This window comes from Dipodomys spectabilis, unplaced genomic scaffold (genome assembly GCF_019054845.1).
Source record: "Dipodomys spectabilis isolate Male_0828 unplaced genomic scaffold, ASM1905484v1 ptg000173l, whole genome shotgun sequence".
NCBI lineage: Eukaryota > Metazoa > Chordata > Mammalia > Rodentia > Heteromyidae > Dipodomys > Dipodomys spectabilis.
The window spans coordinates 4,169,091-4,188,061 of NW_024870850.1; the positions used below are offsets into that span (position 1 = coordinate 4,169,091).

Consider the following 18,971-nt stretch of genomic DNA (forward strand, 5'->3'; position numbering starts at 1 on the left):
GCTCCGAGTTTATGTTCCCATTTATTTATTTCCCTCCCCTCCCTAGTGTCCGTCCGGATCAGCCCCAGCGCTCTCGGGGCGGGGGGCAGCGAGCTGATCCTTAAAAGCAAATTCTTGAAAATAAATAAGCTGGGGGCTCCCAGCAGTCCGCAGGATAAGGTCCATAGCCGTCCTCAATTCACAAGCAGCGAGTGGTCCTCCGGGGCGTCCCTGGACGAGGGGTGCGGGGGAAGGCCGTCAGTGCTCTCCGGTCGCCTCGCCACCCGCCCCCTCCATCCACACCTTAACCCCAGGGCTTCCCCCCCCAGCCCGATCTCGGGTCGAACCTTGCGCAGCAGCAGAGCAGGCTGCAGGCCGAGCCGCTCCCGCGGCGGAACTTGCCAGAGGTGGGGCTGTCCTGGCACTGTGCAATGTAGGCCTGGAGCTCGCTCTTCTCTGCGCCTGCGCCAGGGTGCTGGGGAGACACGCACAGGGTCCCTCGACGTGAACGAGGTCTGCCATGCTGCCCCCCTTCCTCCAGCCATGTGGATCTACCCGTCCCTCTCTCCCTCCTTCCCTCTGATGGCAGGAGGGCTCTCCCCACGGTGTTCCCACTATGCCTTCCACACGTTCTCCATCTTGCCCAGAAAGACCCCACAATGCATGCCACATCTTGGGACAGTTTGATGCCCTCTGAAGTAGGCCCAGCACCCATGGTGGGGCTTGTCAGAGCCTGGGTTGGTACAGGTATCGGGCACTTGTGAGAACAAGGCCCAAATTTATGCAAAGATGCTCTGTGTGTGTGTTGTCTTAAGTGTTCAGTAAGACAAGAGGTGGTTCCTAGGGCCTGAGTGACAGAAAGGCATTGTGAGTAGTACCCCTTAACCTCCCTTAGCAACTACCATCATTACTCTAAATCTGTTCTATACAGCTTTTGTTTTCGTTGTTCCCTCCCCCATATGCACTCTCCCTTGGACACTGTTCTCATCTGTCTAGAATCTTCCAAGATAATGAGAATGTTCAATTATCTAACAGGTCTAAATGAATTAGCCACTAGCCAGCCACATAGGCTTTTGGGCATTTGATGTGTGTGTTCCGTTTTTGTTTTGGGCCTTTTCAGACAGTCTCACTATGCTAGGCAGGCTGGCCTGGAATTCTCCAAAATTCGTCCTGCCTCAGTTTCCCAAGTGCTAGCATTACAAGCATATTCCACCATGCTTGGCTAAGGCGCTTAAGACATGGATCGATCCTCTAAATGTAGAACTGAATTTGGAATTTCAATTCAAATCAAAATTTAAGTAATCATATGGCTAGGGAGCTAGTCATAGAACATTCTGGAAGCCTTCCTGGAACCACCTTAATACCAGTCTTTAGCAGAGTCCTCTGTAACCTTCCACACTTCTTTCATACCTCTCGCCAGCTGACCACTAATCATCCCTTCACATGCCCTCCGTACTCCCTGGAACCTATTTGGCTGGAAGAATTTTGTCTTCCCCTGCTCTGCATCTCCCTGACATGCTGGTGTCTCTCCTCTGACTGCTACAGCTTGCTGGAAAACCATGGTTCCTGGCCACTCCGTGAGACAGGGAGATTAAGAACCTGGCTTTTGGAATCACAAGGTCTTGGGTTGAGCCTGACAATCCATTCAGCCATTAACAGTGGCCAAAGTTCCTCAAACTCTGAAATCAGTTTCCCTGGAGGGTAAAAGCAACCTCTGGAACCTTCCTGGGGTAGGCCCCACCTTGACAATGTTGGGACGGAATTAGCCATCTCTGTGCCCCATCCCCATGCCAAGGCACCCTCTCTGTGGGCTTTCTATTCAGTGGCTGGCAGCCCCAGGAGCAGGATGTGCGTGTGAGTGGGAGGCATGTGCATGCCAGGAGGTCCCTGTGGGCCCAGCAGGTGCCGCTGACCTTAATGGTGTCATAGGCCCCGGTGATGAGCGCAATGAAGAGGCTGAGCACCATGTAGATGAAGAGGCTGATAAAGGAGTAGAGGTAGAGCTGGGAAAAGAGCCACACCAGGCTGCTGCGGCCCTGCTGAGCCTGCATGGCGGCGAATGTTACGAACATGTCATCCCCGTTGATGAGCGAGAACAGGCACTCGGACACCATGGACAGCGAGCGGAACTGTGGGCAGGAAGGTGAGGTGCAGTCAGCCTGGGTCACAGAGGTCAGTGGGCTCAGTGCCAGCAGTCAAGATGGGCCTATCTCAATGTCAGTGGATCAACAACAAAGCCACGAAGCCACAGGTCACACAGGGTGCCCGGTGGCTCACACCTATAATCCTACTCAGGAGGCTGAGATCTGAGGTTCTGCCAGCCTAGGCAGGAAGGTCAATGAGACCCTTTTCTCAATTAACTAGCAAAAAGATGCAAGTGGGGCAGTGACTCAAGTTGAAAAGCATTAGCCTTGAGCACAAAAGCTCAGGGTCAGCATTAGCTTTGAGTTCAAGCCCCAAAACCAACACACACACACACACACCACAGAGTCAATGTAAAGGCCACTTGGGATCATAAAAGATGCACAACAAGACTGTTGTAGTCCTGGTCAGCTGGGGGTGGGGGATGGGGTAGAGGGCGTGTTATAGGGGTCTGTGTACGCGGTGACAGCATATAAGATGGGCCCTGGGCTAGGAATGCAGCATGCATGGAGCCCAGGGTTCGATTCCTTAGTACCACATACACAGAAAAAGCCTGGTAGGAAAAAAAAGAAAAGATGAGCCCATCTGAATGTCAGTGTGTCAGTGACAAAACCAGGGGTCCAGGTGGGTCATGCAATGTCATTATATCAACAACCAGTGCTCAGAGGGCTCGGGGGAGGGGCCGGGACCCCTGGATGGACACTCAGAGCCACACTTACCTTCACGTGGTAGGGCCCCAGCACGATCCAGCCGCAGAAGCAGTAGCCAAGGTAGATAACAGCCACACAGCAGCAGAAACGCATGACGCTGGGCAGTGCCACCCGCAGTGTAGCAATGAGAATCTGCAGGAGGATGAAAGGGCTAAGGGGGGGGGGCCACATGAAGTGATGGCCATGACCCAGCCAGCTGTTAGGTGAGGGCAGGAAAGTAGGTTGAGACTCATGGGGCAGAAGCTGGGGAGGGCTTGGAGAAGGGGCGGGGCCATCAGGGGGAGGGGCTGAGGACTGCCACAGGTGGACCCAACATGCACCAGTGCCCCTTCCCAAGTTCAGGGACAGGGGTGAGTGTGTGTGTATGTGTCCCAGCATGCACTAGTGCTCCTTCCCAAGTTCAGGGACAGGGATGTAGGGGTGTGTGTGTGTTGGGGCCAAAGTAAGAAGCCTGGGTAACAGAACTACATGTCCTGTATTACTATCTACAGTTTTATTTGGGGAGCCAGGACAGGTCACCCGGAGAACCTGCCACATCCCTGCGTCAGCCAACTCAGGTGTGAGGCTCACGTTGTACTTGTGGAAGAAAGTCAGGTAGCGGATGACACCGACCCAGACTAGCAGCGTGGAGGTGCCCAGAAGAATGCTACACACATCGTAGCTTGCCAGGTTCTGGGGATACAGAGGAAGGTGTCAATCCACTGGATCAGAATGTGGAGATAAGGTGGCGTGGGCCCTGGAGCTGGACCCACCTTGGCCTCGATGCCAATCTTCATGATAGTGCCAGAGACAGTGAGCACATCACTGGTGACCAGTAAGATGTACCAGCCATTGACGAACTCCAGCCGCTCCCACAGGCTGATCTCCCGTCCCCGCTGCCGCCACATGAACCTCACAAACTCCTGCACGAGGAAGCTGGGTGAGGGTCTACCAGGGCCCATCCCAGAAGCCCCTGGCCTTCGCACCGCCCCCTCTAGGCTGGGCAAGACAGGCACTGGCGCTTGTGATGCTGGGGCCTCACATTCTGCAGCAGGAAGCCACGCAGCAGCGAGCGGGCGCACAGCAGGAAGGACAGCGAGCAAGTGAGGATGACCACGACGTCAAACAGGAGCTGGAAGCTGTTGTCACCTGCAGGTGGCACAGCATCATGGGAAACCTTGGCTGGGGTCAGGCCAGGGCTGCAGATCTGGGGGCTGCATGGCTGGGTTGTTGGGGTTTCACTGTTTTGGGTTTTGTTTTTCTATGCTAATCCTGGTACTGGAACTCAGGGCCAGGGTGCTGTCCTTCAGCTTTTGTATTCAAGGCTGGCACTCTGCCACTTGAGCCATAGCACCACTTACAGTTTTTGGTAGTTAACTGGACATAAGAGGCTCTTGGACTTTTCTGCTTCAGCTGGTTTCGAACCATGATCCTTAGACCTTAGCTTCCTGAGTAGCTAGGATTACAGGCAGGAGCCACTGGTACCTGCTACATGGCTGGTTTTAACTAGCCAATGTGCTTCAGACATTGGGTCAACCGGGAAAAGGGGGCTCACCATGACTGGAGACACTGGGGTGCTTGCATTCCTGGATGTGGGCCTGGGTCTCTAGCCGGATGGGGATGCGTCCACTGTGAGCCTTGTTGTCAAACGTGATCTATAGGGCAGGGATCAGGGAGAGGCAGGGTAAGCCTGGGTAACCCAAGCTCCCTGAGACCCACAGGCCAGATGCTTCCACTAGCCCTGGCCTCTCCTCTTCTCCCCATGGCCTTAAGCCAATGATCCAGAGACCCTGAGCAGGCAAGACGGCAGCCAGAGGCCCAGCAGCGCCCTCACCAGGACACTGAAGGTGTAGCAGTCGGGGATCTCATTATTAATGAGGCTCTGCAGGTTGATGGTCTTCAGCTGGAAGTAGATGGTGACGTTGATCAGCCTAGGGAAGGAGCTGAGGTGAGGCCCACGGGCCTAGCTAGCCCCTCTGAGCCTGGCACCAGTGCCCCCACCTACGTCCACTCTGCAGCTAGCAGAGGAACCTCTCACCAGGCTCTGGTGAAAGCAAGGGCAGCCCTGCCCAGGCTGCTCCCAGCCCATAGGAAGTGGCTGCAGGCCCACAATGTCCGGCATCCCTCCACCTCCATCCCCACCCCCGGCCTAGACCTTGAGCCCTCGTGCAAGCAAGCCCGTGGGCAGTACTTGTGGAATTTGAGCGTGAGGTTCCTGTAACTGGAGCTGACGTCCAAGAGGGCCACATCGTCACTGGGGGCATCAGGGGGTCTCTCAGGGGGATCCACCTGGATGCAGTCTGAGGACAGGCAGTCAGGGAAGGCCCTCAGGGAGCAGGGAGGCCCAGGCTGGTCTCCATCCCAGCATCCCCAAGCGCCTTCTTTTTCTTTTTAAGCCAGTCTTGGGCCTGAACGGTCCTGGCCTGGATGCTGCCCTTGACCTTTTTTGTTTTTGCTCAAGGCTAGCACTCTACCACTTTGAGCCACTTCTAGTTTTTTCTGATGGTTAACTCAGCCTCCTGAGTAGCTAGGATGACAGGCATGAGCCACCATGGGCAGCTGGGGCCTTCTTTTGTGAAGTACTAGTGATTTAGCCCTGGGCCTGGGAAGCTGGGCATATCCTCTGCCACAGGGCTACAGTCATGGTCTGCCTTATTCTCAAGAGAGATCCAAGGACCTGGCACTTGATTGGTCCCTAAAAAGTTTAGTGGATGAGGGGCTGGGAAGTTGGCTCAGTGGTAGAGTGCTTGCCTCGTATGCATGAGGCCCTGGGTTCAATTCTTTAGCACCACATAAGCAGAAAAAGCTGGAAGTGGTGCTGTGGCTCAAGTGGTAGAGCACTAGCCTTGAGCTGAAGAGCTGAGGGATAGCGCCCAGGCCCAGACTTCAAGCCCCACAACTGACCAAAAAAAAAAGTTTAGTGAATGAATGCTTAAGTCATGCCAGGTTCTTTCTGTATGTCATACATTCCATTATGGGCATTTCATGTGTTAAATTAGTTACAGTCACGTCTATACCATCTCCCAGGAGAGCAAGGGAAGGATCAGGACACTGTGACTTTTTTTGTCGGTTATGGGGCTTGAACTGTGGGCTTGGGTGCTGTCCCTGTGCTCTTCAGCTCAAGGCCAGCGCTCTAGGGCTTGAGCCACAGCGCCACTTCCAGTTTTCTGGTGATTCATTGGAGATAAAAGTCTCATTGACTTTCCTGCCCAGGCTGGCTTTGAACTGGGATCCTAAGATCTCAGCCTCCTGAATTATGATTACAGGCGTGAGCCACTGGTGCCTGGCTTTGTTGTGACTTTAGTGGACCACAGGACCTCACCCAAACTAAGGAACATCCTACCACCAAGCTACACCCCAACCCCTGTATCAGGATTCAAATCCCAGCAGTCAAATGCTCCCACCAGCGTGCGCCGCCCTGCCCACTCACCAGTGACCACCATTGGGTCAATGTCAAAGGTATCGTTGGCAGGATCCACGTGGCCACGGTGGTAATATCGTTGGCACAGAGCCAGCGCTGAGCCATTGGTCCCGGGGCCACCCCCATCCCGGACATAGGCATACCTGCCCAGTGACACCTCGGGCAGCATCAGGTACTGTGAGCAGAGAAGGGGAAGGGCTGTCAGTCCCACCTGCTCTTGGACATGAGACCACCTCCTGCCCCTGGCCACTGTACCTGGTCCACCGCATGGAAGATGGCCTGGTAGAGCTGCTCCCGCGTATATGCCGCGAAGGTGTCGTCCACCCCATCTGAGTAGCCGAGCAGGAAGAGATGTCGGAAAGCAATGGTGTTCTCTTCCCTGAATGTCACCACCAGCTGGTTACTGAGCCCAAACAGGATGAGCTGGGGAGGGGGCGGGCAGAGAAGGCTGGCCATGATGGACAGCTCCCTCTGGGCCTGGTCCATCTTTTGAGCTAGATTTGAAGAATATTGTTCTTTCCTGTTCCCCCCCTCCCTCCATCTAAGCTGCATGTCCCATTCATTGCCATGACCCCTGTGCGCACCCCAGTACAGGAACTTGTATATCTCATGGGGCATACACGCGCAGATGGCACACTGGCTTTTCTGTCAAACACAAATGTCCAAGGGACCACCTGTGATTGGATCTCCTGACTGCTGGGGAAGGAGAGCACACAGGCCTAAAGTCATAGACTTAGAGGAGCAGCAGGAATTTAGGGATTGGTTTGTTTGTTTGTTTGTTTTGTCAGTTGTGGGGCTTGAACTCTGGGCCTGGGCACTGTCCCTCTTCGGCTCAAGGCTAGTGCTCTGCCACTTGAGCCACAGCGCCACTTCCAGCTTTTTCTGCTTAAGTGGTGCTGAGGAATCGAACCCAGGGCCTCATGCATGTGAGGCAAGCACTCTACCACTGAGCTACCTTCCCAGCCCAAATTTAGGGACCGATGTGTAATTTATAATGGGGTCCTCATTGCTCAGCACAGCCTGGTATGGGGGAGAGCATCGGGCTCAACTACTACTGTCAATTCTCTTTGAGATCTACAGGGCACCGGATGGTCTAGATTCAAATCCCACCTCCCAGTCAGAGCTTGGTGCTGCACTGGGACAAGCCCAGCGCTGTTTGGAGATGGCTGGTTGGCGGGTCTTACCTGGACAGTGACCACTAGGATCTTCACCACCTGTAGCACCAGCTTGCATGGCTTACGGCCCTTGGCCCGGAACTTGTCACAGGGACTCATGAAAAAGTACTTGAGCCGGCGACGGAGGTCTTCCTCTTCTGGGGAGGTGGAAGGGACTGGGGAAGCCCCCACATGAGTTCCATACCCAGGATTGGGTGTCAAGAGCCGCTCTGTCTCTAAGGCAACAGGAAAGGGCAGTGAGGATGAGGCCAGGGCAGCTCTGTGACAGGTGCAGCCCAAGGCCTGAGAGCACCTTTTGCGTCCTTCCCCAACAAGACACCTGCCCCCCACCCAAGCTCATGCCAAGGAAGAACTCTGAAAGGTTTAAGAAAAACTAAATCCTGTGCTGGTGGCTTATGCCTGTAATCCTAGCTACTTGAGAGGCTGAAATCTGAGGATCACTGTTCAAAGCCAGCCTGGGCAGGAAAGTCCGTGAGACTCTTATCTCCAATAAGCTACCAGGAAATTGGAAGCAGCGCTGTGGCTCAAAGTGGTAGAGTGCTAGACTTGAGCAGAAGAGCTCAGGGCCAATGTCCAGGTCCTGAGTTCAAGCTCCATGACCAACCCAAAAAACACAAAAAAGAAAACAGAAAAGGAAAAACCAAGCCAGGCATGGTAGGGCAAACCTGCAACCACTCAGAATGTGAAGCAGGAGGATTAACAGTTAAAAGCCAGCCTGGAGGGCTAGGAATATGGCTTAGTGGTAGAATGCTTGCCTAGTATGCATGAAGCCCTGGGTCTGATTCCTTAGTACCACATAACAGAAAAAGCCAGAAGTGGCACTGTGACTCAAGTGGTAGTATGCTAGCCTTGAGCAAAAGAAGCTCAGGGTCAGTGCCTAAGCCCTGAGTTCAAGCCTCAGGACTGGCAAAAAAAAAGCCAGCCTAGAGTATGGAGGGGGGGGAGGGAGGGAGGGAGAGAGAGAGAGGGAGAGAGACAGAGAGAGAGAGAGAGAGAAGGAGGAGAAGGAGGGAGAAAAGCCAGGCACTAGTGGCTCACATCTACAAATCCAAGCTACTTGGGAAGCTAAAATCTGGAGAACTGAGGTTTGAGACCAACCTGGAAATAAGCCTGAGACCCCCTTTCAATCAGTACCTAAGCAAAGTGGTACATGCCTGTATCCCAGCTATGATGGGAAATTAAAAATAGGAGGATTAAGGCCCAGGAACATGCTCAGACAGGAAGCAAAATGCTGTCTAAAAAAAAAAAGTATGTCTCTATGGGATTGTAACCTTTTGTACCACTTAACAATAATAATTTGAAAAAGACATGTTTCAGCTGGGCACTGGTGGCTCAAGCCTATAATCCTACCTACTCAGGAGGCTGAGATCTGAGGATCGTGATTTGAAGCCAGCCAGGCAGAAAAGGCCATGCGACTCTTATCTCCAATAAACCACCACAAAACCAGAAGTGGTGCTGTGGCTCAAAGTAGTAGAACACTAGCCTTGAGCTGAAGCTCAGAGACTGTGCCCAAACCCTGAGTTCAAGCCCCAGGACTGACCAAAAACCAAACCAAAACAGTAGATCCACAACCTATCCAAGTATAGGCCTTGAGTTCAAACCCAGTACTACACATGTGTCTGTGAATATACCTACTTTTTTTTTGAGAGGTCAAATCAGGAGTCTATAGAAGAAATCCAGCAACTGCTGTTGGACACTTGTCCCCTGAAAACTTTCAGCCTTGAATACACTTAACACTGTTAGAAAACTGACCCATGAGAGTAATAAAGCAAAGAAAGAGCAGAAAAACAATACCAACAAACCAGATCAACTCCAATGGAGAGCTAAAGTGGAATGCCATGGTAACCAGAGGAGAGCTAGGAGACAGGAGGCGTGGCATTGGATACGCATGCTTAACATGCACAAGGCCCTGGGTTTGATCTTCAGTATCACAAATAAAGGTTTTATTTTTTACATCTGGGACTTTAGGTCAAGATTTGGTCACTGTCCCTTAGCTTTTTCACCCAAGGCTGGTATTCTATAACTTGAGCCACAACTCCACTTCTGCCTTTTTTGGTGTTTAACTGGAGTTATGAAAGCTCATGGACTTTCCTGTCTGGGCTGGTTTTGAACTATGATCCTCAGGTCTCAACCTCCTGAGTAGCTAGGATCACAAATGTGAACCACCCCAGTTCCCAACTGTCTTTATCTTCTTTTTTGTATTTCCAGTGGTGGGGATTGAACTCAGGGCCTGGGAGCTGTCCCTAAGTTTTTTTCCCCTCAAAGCTAGTGCTCTACCACTCTTAGCCACAGCTCTACTCCTGGTTTTCTGGTGATGAATTAAGAGATAAAGAGTCCAAACAACAATGGGTTCAAACCACAATCCTCAGATCTCAGCCTCCACAGTAGCTAGGATTACAGGTTTGAGCCACTGGCGCTTGTTCTGTCTTTATCTTCTCTATATCCACAAGTTGCTGAAAACTACACAGCCTTAGGGTGAAGTCCTGACTCAAGGCATTTCCCTCGCTCCCTAACTAAAAAGTAAGAGTTAAGTCAAATGGAAAGACAAAGGGTGAACAAATGCAGAAATGGTACTCACTATGTTGAAAATGAACTATACAACTTGTCTATGAGCAAGTTGCCAGGGCCTCTGAGGACCCTTGTCTCAACTCAGGACAAACCCTGAGTCTCCATTTTAAAGCAGAAATATAAACACTATCCCAAGATGAAAGAATTGTACATGTTCCCAACACTCAAAGAAATGATCAATGTTTGAGCTGATGGATATGCCAGTTACCTTATAACATTACACATTGTATGTATAGAAGAGCCAACCTGTACTCCATAAACATGTAAAATCCCTGTATCAATGAGAAATAAAAACTATTTTTGAAAGTTACACAAGCCAGGAGCTGGGGGCTCATGCCTGTAATCCTAGCTACTCAGGAGGCTGAGATCTGAGGATCCCAGTTCAAAGCCAGCCTGGGCAGGCAAGTCCATAAGACTCTGATCTCCAATCAACCACCAAAAAACTGAAAGCGGCACAGTGGCTCAAGTCCCATGACCAACAAAAAAAAAAAAGAAATGTACTCTTTGGGCTGGGAATGTAGCTGAATTGTAGAGTGCTTGCCTAACATGCATGAAGCCCTGGGTTCGATTCCTCAGTACCACATACACAGAAAAAGCTGGGAAGTGGTGCCGTGACTCAAGTGGTAGAGTGCTAGCCTTGAGCAAAAGACGCTCAGGGACAGTGACCAGGCCCAGAGTTCAAGCCCCAGGACTAACCAAAAAAAAAAAAAGGAAAAGAAAGAAAAGAAATATACCCTTGCTGTGGACCACATTATTAGAGTAACTTCAGAGAACAGAAAGGTTCACCATGCCAATCACTAGTTCATCTGAGCCTAAGCAGAGGAGCCAAGACTTCAGCCACAGATGGGATCACAGCCATCACAGCCAGCAATGGCAACCCAGAACTGTCCCAAGACCCCACCATCTCCACTTCACTAAGAGAACCCTGCTTTTTCCCCTTCTTTCCTTCTTGGATGGCTATCAACTGTGGGAGGGGGAGGGTGCTGAGGATGAAATTAGGACCTTGTACAAACTGGCCAAGCACTCTACCACGGTGCCACACCCCTAATCCAAAAAAACCTTCCTGGGTTAATTATGGGCGCTGTGGTTTCCACGCCAGGCTCCTCCCTTTGGATGCTCTTGTTTACAAACCCGAACGAAGGGAAGGAAGAAGATAGGCTCAACCTCCTTTCCTACCTAGGGTCAAATGGGGCTCATCCCAAACTCCCACCAGCCAGGGACACCTAGGAGGCATCTCCAGCCAACTCCCAAGGCACCATTAACCCATCAGATATTCCTTCAGATTTCTGGGGAAGAGAGCTGGTTAGCTGGGGTGAAGTCATTCCACGACTCCAGCTAACAGAGAGGAACTCAAAAATGGCTGGAAACTGGGCACCCATAATCTTGAGTTTTAGGAACGAGGAGATTCCACGCTGGGTTCAAGTAATCGGGAGCTGCTCGCCAGTGAACTTTAGAGATGCTGAGTCGCTGGTTTCAGAAAGGAAATCCCGAGTGGGGCTCACGTGCGGGTTTACAGAAGCTGGAGCCCGCTGCCCGAGTTCCAGCCCAGTTGAGCAATCCGAACTCACTCAGGCTCCGAATGCGGCCCGAGAAGCAGAGGAACAGCCCCGCCTGCGGCGCCGGACTGGAGGCTCCGCGGGCAGGGCCCGAGTTCGGGAGTCCCGCCGCCTGAGGTCCTGCCCCACCCGTGTCCCTACCGCCGGGGCAGCGGCGATGTCCGCACTGGACTGGGGGAACAGAGCGGATGGAGAGGCTGGCCGTCCCCGCCCCAGCCCCGCGCCGCCCGCGTTCGGCCCCCGCCGTGTTCCCCCGCGCCCTCACCTGATCCACGCCGGCCCATCGAGGCCGCCATGGCGCCGCCGCGCGGGGAAGCGGACGGGCGGGGAGGGCGCGGCGGCGCAGCCGGGGTCCGAGCCCCCGCCGCTGTCAACCGCGGGCCTCGTTCCCTCGGCCTCGCCGCGCCGCTTCAAAACCCGGCCCTGTCAGCTGACCCGAGCCGCGGTCACGTGAGCGGAGAACTCGCTGGACGTCACCACGTGAGTCGCTCTGACCCCGCCCACTGCGCCAGCGATGGTTTTTTTTCTTCTCCCTTCCCGGGGCAGTGCGCATGCGTGGCCCGGCCAGCGGTTCCGGCGACCGGACGCGGTCGCGTGGTCCTAGTGCCGACTCGGGCGCAGAATTTGGCTGGCTCGAAGCGCTAGCAGCGACTAGCTCTGCCCCCTCCCCCGCACCCCCCTCCCGACTCTCCATCAGGCCCCTTGTTCCTTGCCAACCTCGTGATTCCAGTGTCTAGGGCTTGATCTTTTACCCTCTGCGGCGTCCGCTCTCAGTGCTGCCCTCCTTCCCAGAAAATCCTCTATGCCTTGCATTCAGCAAACCCTATTTCCTAAGCCAAATAGGGCCGCACCCCCAAGCTTCCTAGCCTGGACCTAGCCTTCGTAGCCTCTCCCTTTGATCTATCCATTCCTCAGGCAGCCAAAAACCCTTGGAAGAAAAAACAAAAACTATATATATATATATATATATATATATATATATATAATATGTAATATTTAATATATAATATATATATTTAATATAAATATATATATCCACCATCCAAACCTGCTCATGGCGTCACTAGCAAACTTCTCACCTCTTGTATAACCCAAACCTAATGTGGTCATCACTCAGTGACCCCAGGACCTTTGCATACTCTTGCTCTGGAATACAGGCTCTCCAGAGAAAACACAGGCACTGTCATTCATTACGTCTATATTTTCTAGGGTCTATAGTTCAGACACGGTGTTCCTGTTTCTTCATTTTCAAGGGACCTGTCTCCTGGTAGAAGTTTTCTGGGTTTTTTTGTTTGTTTGGGTTTTTTTTTATTTTGGTCAGTCGTGGGGCCTGAACTCTAGTCCTGGGTGCTGTCCCTCAGCTCTTCAGCTCAAAGCTAGTACTTTACCAATTGAGCCACAGTGCTACTTTGGGCATTTTCCGCTTGTGTGATGCTGAGGAATCGAACCCAGGGCCTCATGTATGCAAGGCAAGCACTCTACCACTGAGCCACCGTCCCAGCCCTCCTGGTAGAAGTTTAAATGAGAATATGCTGGACCATCACATAAGCTGGGATTATTAAATTCATGGTACTAGGATTGTAAAACCCTTCCTCAAAAGCCATGCTACTGGGAAGATTGAGAGGTTTGGAATGTAGTGAGATTCTGTCTCTAAACAAGCAAACCCAGCCAGTGCCAATGGCTCATGCCTGTAATCCCAGCCACTCTGGATGCTGAGATCTGAGGATCATGGTCTCAAGGGCCAGCCCTGGAGGAAAATCAATGAGACTGTAATCTCTAATTAACTGGCAAAAAGCAGACAGCAGAGCTATGGCTCAAGCGATAGAGCCATAGTCTTGAGCCAAAAAAAAAAAATATGCAGGGACAATGCCTAGGCTCTGACTTAGTACTGGTGCACACGCAAGCACACACACACCCCCCCATACACACACACACACACACACACACACAGGAATCCACTATTAGCCTCTACTATCAGTCTTCTAGAGTATCCACATGCCAGAAATTCCAACCATGAAGAAAAAGCCAGAAAGATGTTTTTAGTCAGCTGCAGACCCAGCCTCCTGCAGACTGGAGTGGCCAGAAGTGGGGGAGTGGTACCATTGGTTTGGAGCAAAGCTTTGTAAGGAAGTTAGGAAGCCCAGAGGGTGGGGCTCCAGAGGTCCAGTGGGCCCTAGCCACACCTCGCTATCTCTGGAAGCTGCATGGGGCATCCCAGGAGAAAGAAAGCACTCAAGGCCAATCACAACACAGAACCAGGAGGCAGTGGAAGAATTTTACTAAGTGCACAACAGACAACCTTCCCCAGGACACCATGATGCCACGTCCCCTTCAACCATCGGGTGCCAGCAGTGCCCCCTGCTCCTTTACCCACTCTGGGCCCTCACTGGCAGGGAGGGCTGGGCCGGCAGTGTCATGGGTGGGAGAGCAGAGGTCAAGGTTGGGGTCAGGATCAGAATCAGGTCTGGGATCAGACTGGTGATCAGGGCTGGGCACAACATCGGGATCAACATTGTGACCAAGCTTAGGGTCAGAAGACTCAGCAGGATCTGGGCTGGGGGTAGATGGAGAGCCAGAGAGGGCTTGGGAGCTGGGATTGGGGAAAGGATCCAGCGCGGCGGCAGGATCAGAGGTGGTGCGGGTGGAGCTGGACCCAGAGCTGAGGTCTAGGCCTGAGTGGAGCACTGAGACATCATCAGGACCTAGGAAGGAGACCTGTCCGGGTCTCATCATGGATGCAGGACTCAAGCCAGGCCCCAGGCCTAGCCCGGCTGCAGTGGCAGCCGCCGCAGCCGCAGCGGCCGCCCCTTCGTGGACCCGCTTGTGCTTGGTGAGGCTGGAGGCTTGGCCGAACGCTTTGCCACAAAGCTGACAGCGATAGGGGCGCTCTCCGGAGTGCACGTGCAGGTGCTGGAGCAGCGCCGAGCTCTGCCCGAAGGCCTTGGAGCAGTGGGGACAGGCGTAGGGCCGCTCGCCCGTGTGGATCCGGAGGTGGTGTTGGAGGTTGGAGCTCTGGCCGAAGGCTTTGCCACAATGGGGGCAGCGGTAGGGCCGCTCGGACGTGTGGGTGCGCTGGTGCTGCAGCAAAGCCGAGCTCTGCCCGAACGCCTTGCCACACTGCGGGCACGGGTAGGGCCGCTCGCCCGTGTGGGTGCGCAGATGCTTCAGCAGCGCCGAGCCCTGGCCGAAGCCCTTGGCACACACCGGACACTTGTGGGGCCGTGGACCCCCGTGCGTGCGCAGGTGCTGGGCCAGCAGCGATCCGTGGCCGAAAGCTTTGCCGCACACGGGGCAGTGGTGTGGCTTCTCGCCGCTGTGGCTGCTGCGGTGTTTCAGGAGCGTGGAGCGCCAGCCGAAGGCTTTCCCACACGCCGCGCACTGGTAAGGCCGCGCCCCGGTGTGGATGCCACGGTGCTGGGCCAGCGTGGCGCCGTGGCTGAAGGATTTGCCACAATCGGGACATCGGTAGGGCTTCTCACCGCTGTGGGTGCGACGGTGCTGGCTGAGGCCGGAGCTGCGGCGGAAGGCTCGCCCGCAATCCGGGCAGGAGAAGGGCCGGGGTGGGCTGGCTGGGGCTGGGCGCACAGCAGCGGGGCTGGTGGGCAGGGCCTGCGGGGTGGCATGGAGATCGGAAGAAAGAGGGTTCACGTTTGGAGCGGCGGGGCTGAGGGTCTCGCTGTTGGGGTCGAGAACCAGAGGCACAGGGCCAATGACGTCTGGATCCAGGTCATCACTCGAAGAAGCGGGGTCCAGATCTTGAGGACCTGAGTCTTGGTTCCCCAAGACACAGCCGGAACCTTTCACCTCCCCATCTAGATCCTCAGAGATGGACTCTCGATCTTCAAAGTTGAGATCCACGTCTTCCGAGACAGTATTTAGGTCTTCAGGATCTGGCTCTTGGGCTTCAGAAATACGATCCACATCTTCAGATTTGGGGTTCAGCCCCTTGTGGCCAGGGTTCCTGACCAAGACTGAACGTCTCATGGCCCCGGTGGAACTGCTGGATGTTTCAGGGACAGGATCTACAAAAAAAAAAAGGGGGGGCGGGGACAAGGAGTACTTAGGGGAATGTGGGGGAGAAGGTGCTGGGGAACAGGGAGTCTCCTGGAGTCTAGCAGGGATGGGAGAAGGAACCCCACTGTGTCAGATACACACACACACCATCCACTGCTGGACACACACATACACAAATCTTTCCTTTTCTCTCATCATAAGAGGTCTTTGGCCACACTGGGAAAGGGGGGAGGAGTCATGATGGAGCATGGTGGAGACCCTCTCCCCTCTCAGCCCCCAACCTGAACAGAAGCCTCTGGCCCGGGAATTAGAAGTCTCTGATGCCCAATTCCATGGTTGAGCCCCTCTGTCCATGCTGTGTTCTTCTAGTCGGAAACCTGGGAAGAGAAAGTCTCACTTAAGCTCTGACCCTCATGACTCTGGGATCTCTCCTGGAGAAGAAGGCAGGTATCTCGAGGTCCTGTGTTCCTGGGCCCATGTCTGGAAGTGGAAGATTTGGGGGAACTTTGAGGGCAGCCCAGGGCGGGGTGCTTGTGGCTTGGTTTCTACACAAGTGGTATCCTGGCCTCAGGAATTTACAGAGTCGGGGAGAGGCAGATGATATCTGTGTCATTGTGGGAAGGATGGACAGGGACCCCCCTGCCCGCCCTCCTGAGGGGGAGATGACTGAATTCTAGATCTTTCAGCTAGGCCTATTCCCTAAGCTACAAGATAAAGGTGGAACACTGGGGGTTGCTAGAATCCCTAGAGAGGGCATTTCCTGGGAAAGTGGGGGGAGGGGGGGAATCTTGATCTCAAGAAGCAGGGTATGGCGGCTGTGTTAGCACACTCTTCAACAGAGGGAAAGATTCTAAACTGAATCCAGTCCCCGACATGCTGGGAGCAGTGGTGGAGGACAGACAGGTAGGGAAGTAGAACAGCATAGCTGAACCTTTTCTAGAAACAGAGTGATCAAGATGACTTGGGGAGAGATCTTAGCTGGATTCTTTCTGGGGGTGGGGAGGGGAGCAGGGCCCTCTGATCCTCTTCTGGGGAGGGGGTGTACTACCACAGCTTCATCGTGAGGAGGAGTGGGCATACCAAAGGGGTCGAGTTCCTGGATGGCCTCAACACAGACTCCATAGCTGGAGGCTGAAGGAAACAATAGCTAGAGCTCTCTCCAGAGTTCCTGGGGGGGGGGGCAGGGGAACCCTAGATTGCCTCCAGGGGAAGCAGCTGGGCACAGCATGGGGTTCCCCCACGGACTTGGTGGTGGGCAGGTGGACTCTGTGATTCACCAATTAGAAAGGGGCTTCTAGATCTCTAACCACCACCCTCCATGCTAATGGGGAAAACAATAGATGAATAGCTGGCCCTTTTCCTGAGATCTTGGAAGGGGATCCTTCTAAGCGACGGGGGAAAAAAAGCCCCCCTTTAATCCCCCACCCCAAGCTGGAGAGAACAATAACCGGATCCTTTTTTGGTTAGCACGAAAGGGGACCTTGGATGGCCTCCTAGGAAGGTGGGCATCCTGAGCTGTGGACCCCAAAGCTACCAGGCGCTCCAGCCCTTCCCGATTGCTAGCTCTTAGCTTAGCCGGGTCCCCCACTCACCCACAGCAGCCCCCCCAGAAGCAGGATGGGGGCGTTAGGCCAAGGGGCCACAGGACCCCCCCCACACACACACCCCATCCCGGCCACCGCGCCCACGACCCCACTCGCTCCAGAGCGCGCGCGCGTGCGCGAGCGAGGGGCGAATAGAGGTCGCCCCAGGCCGTGCGCCCCGCTTTGGGGACACCCCCGCCCCCGGCCCCCGATCTTGTCCCCCAGCCCCGGCTCCGGCCCGATCGCGGGGACACTCACCCGGCGCCCCTCGCCCCTGCCCGGCCCGCCGCGCCCCGCGCCGCGCCAGCCGCCGGCGCCCCCCCTCCACGATCCCGCAGGAAGCCCCCCTCCCACCCCGCCCGCCCGCCCGCCCGCCAGCCAGCCCCGCCGGCGGCCCCCTCGGCCCAGCGGCCCCGCCAGGCGCTCCCGGGGAGCGAGAGGGGCCGGCCGAGGGCCGCAGCGGGAGCTGCTGGGACTTGTAGTCCGCCCGTGCGCCCGCCGCGGACGGCGCCATCGCTGCCCCCGCCCCCCCGGGCCAGCCTTTGTCCCGGCCGGGCCACCCTGGCAGCGCGCCCGCGCCTTTGTCTGCGCTGGGGCCGCGCCCGCGCCAACCGGGTCCCAGCTCTCCGAGCGTCATCGGGGCCTCTCTCAACCCCTCTGTGGTCCTGCCTGCCTCGCCATCGCTGCTGTCCCCGGGTCTGTCCCTGCCATCGTCCGTCGCTGTCCCATTTGCCTTCTCTCTTCCCAGGTCTCTGGTCTCTACCCTTTTTGTCTCTAGCTCTGTTTTGCACTCAGGTCTATGTCCCTTGGTTAATGTGCCTGGCGGCCCCCGGTGACTCACACTTGTAGTCATAGCTACACAGGAGGCTGAGATTTGAGGAGACTAGGTTCAGCCAGTCCTTTAGACCCGAACTTCCAATAAATCACCAAAAAGCTGGACGGGGATGTGTGGCTCAAATGGTAGAGCACCAGCTTTAAGGGAAAAAGCTAAGGGACAGAGGCCAGGCCCTAAGTTCAAGCCCCAATACAGGCAGGAACACACACACACACGTGTACACACGTGCACAAATACAGCCAACTTGTATATAAAGGCATGTAAGAGTTGATGCACATAAAAGCAGAGTCAAATCATTTCTATTTTGGTTAAACCTGGGGCTTGAAGTCTGGGCCTGAGTGCTGTCCTGACCTTTTCTAAGCAAGGCTATGCCCTACTGCTTTGAGCCACAGCACCACTTCCATTTTTTCTGTGATGAATTGGAGATAAGAGTCTCACAGACTTTCCTGCCCAGGCTAGCTTGCTTTGAACCACAATCCTCAGACCTCAGCTTCCTGAGTATGTAGGATTACAAGTATGAGCCACCAGCTCCTGACCTGAATTAGTTATTTTGTCCATTTTTGCTTAATGCAGCATTTCTCCCTTAAAAAAAAAAAAGTATACTATTTCTAGGACACCATACACACACACACACACACACACACACACACACAATTTTCACACACAAGGAGCGGACATAGGATATAGGAATAAGATAGTCCACTGTTCTTCTGCCCCCCACATTCCTCCTCCCTCCTTTTAAGCTTCCTCCCCCACCCCCAGGTGATGGTTTGTATTGTCTCTGGGAGAGCTCCAGGTGCCTGTCTTGCCTGGAACAGCCATAACTAGTGAGGGTTCTGGATTAACTTTACCTGGAAGCACAGGAGAGGATGCACAAACCAGCCCACCAACTGCTGGTAGCTGGGCCTTGAGGTTCTCTACTAAACATAAACAATGTTTATAGAATATAAACAGCAATCAGACAACGCCATTCTGTGACCATATCTGACCCGAGATAGACACAAGGACA

At 54.2% G+C, this 18,971-nt stretch overlaps 2 protein-coding genes across 2 annotated transcripts; both read right to left on the minus strand.

Moving 5' to 3' along the window:
- Window positions 1-29: 29 nt before the first annotated feature.
- On the minus strand, window positions 30-11,910 carry Mcoln1 (mucolipin TRP cation channel 1). The gene is made up of 14 exons (XM_042693703.1): window positions 11,796-11,910; window positions 7,416-7,621; window positions 6,487-6,654; window positions 6,241-6,406; window positions 5,002-5,110; window positions 4,645-4,741; window positions 4,366-4,465; window positions 3,853-3,959; window positions 3,584-3,733; window positions 3,402-3,503; window positions 2,841-2,963; window positions 1,893-2,108; window positions 327-454; window positions 30-210 (listed from the first exon to the last, which is right to left on the minus strand). The coding sequence occupies exons 1-14, from the start codon at window positions 11,824-11,826 to the stop codon at window positions 174-176; spliced, it is 1,740 nt and encodes a 579-aa protein (XP_042549637.1). The 5' UTR covers window positions 11,827-11,910; the 3' UTR covers window positions 30-173.
- A 1,875-nt stretch (window positions 11,911-13,785) lies between these two features.
- Znf358 (zinc finger protein 358) lies at window positions 13,786-16,170 on the minus strand. The gene is made up of 2 exons (XM_042693702.1): window positions 15,826-16,170; window positions 13,786-15,552 (listed from the first exon to the last, which is right to left on the minus strand). Exons 1-2 carry the CDS (start codon window positions 15,896-15,898, stop codon window positions 13,862-13,864), a joined length of 1,764 nt encoding a protein of 587 aa, XP_042549636.1. The 5' UTR covers window positions 15,899-16,170; the 3' UTR covers window positions 13,786-13,861.
- Window positions 16,171-18,971: the final 2,801 nt, after the last annotated feature.

Bases quoted from the DNA above. Each gene is read 5' to 3' on its own strand.
- Mcoln1 (XM_042693703.1), bottom strand. From the start codon at position 11,826: ATGGCGGCCTCGATGGGCCGGCGTGGATCAG. The intron at 6,407-6,486 runs GTACAGTGGCCA...CTCTGCTCACAG, and splicing joins TCTTCCATGCGGTGGACCAG to TACCTGATGCTGCCCGAGGT. The intron at 3,960-4,365 runs GTGAGCCCCCTT...TGCCACCTGCAG, and splicing joins CCCCAGTGTCTCCAGTCATG to GTGACAACAGCTTCCAGCTC.
- Znf358 (XM_042693702.1), bottom strand. From the start codon at position 15,898: ATGGACAGAGGGGCTCAACCATGGAATTGGGCATCAGAGACTTCTAAT. The intron at 15,553-15,825 runs GTTGGGGGCTGA...TTTTTTTTGTAG, and splicing joins GGCCAGAGGCTTCTGTTCAG to ATCCTGTCCCTGAAACATCC.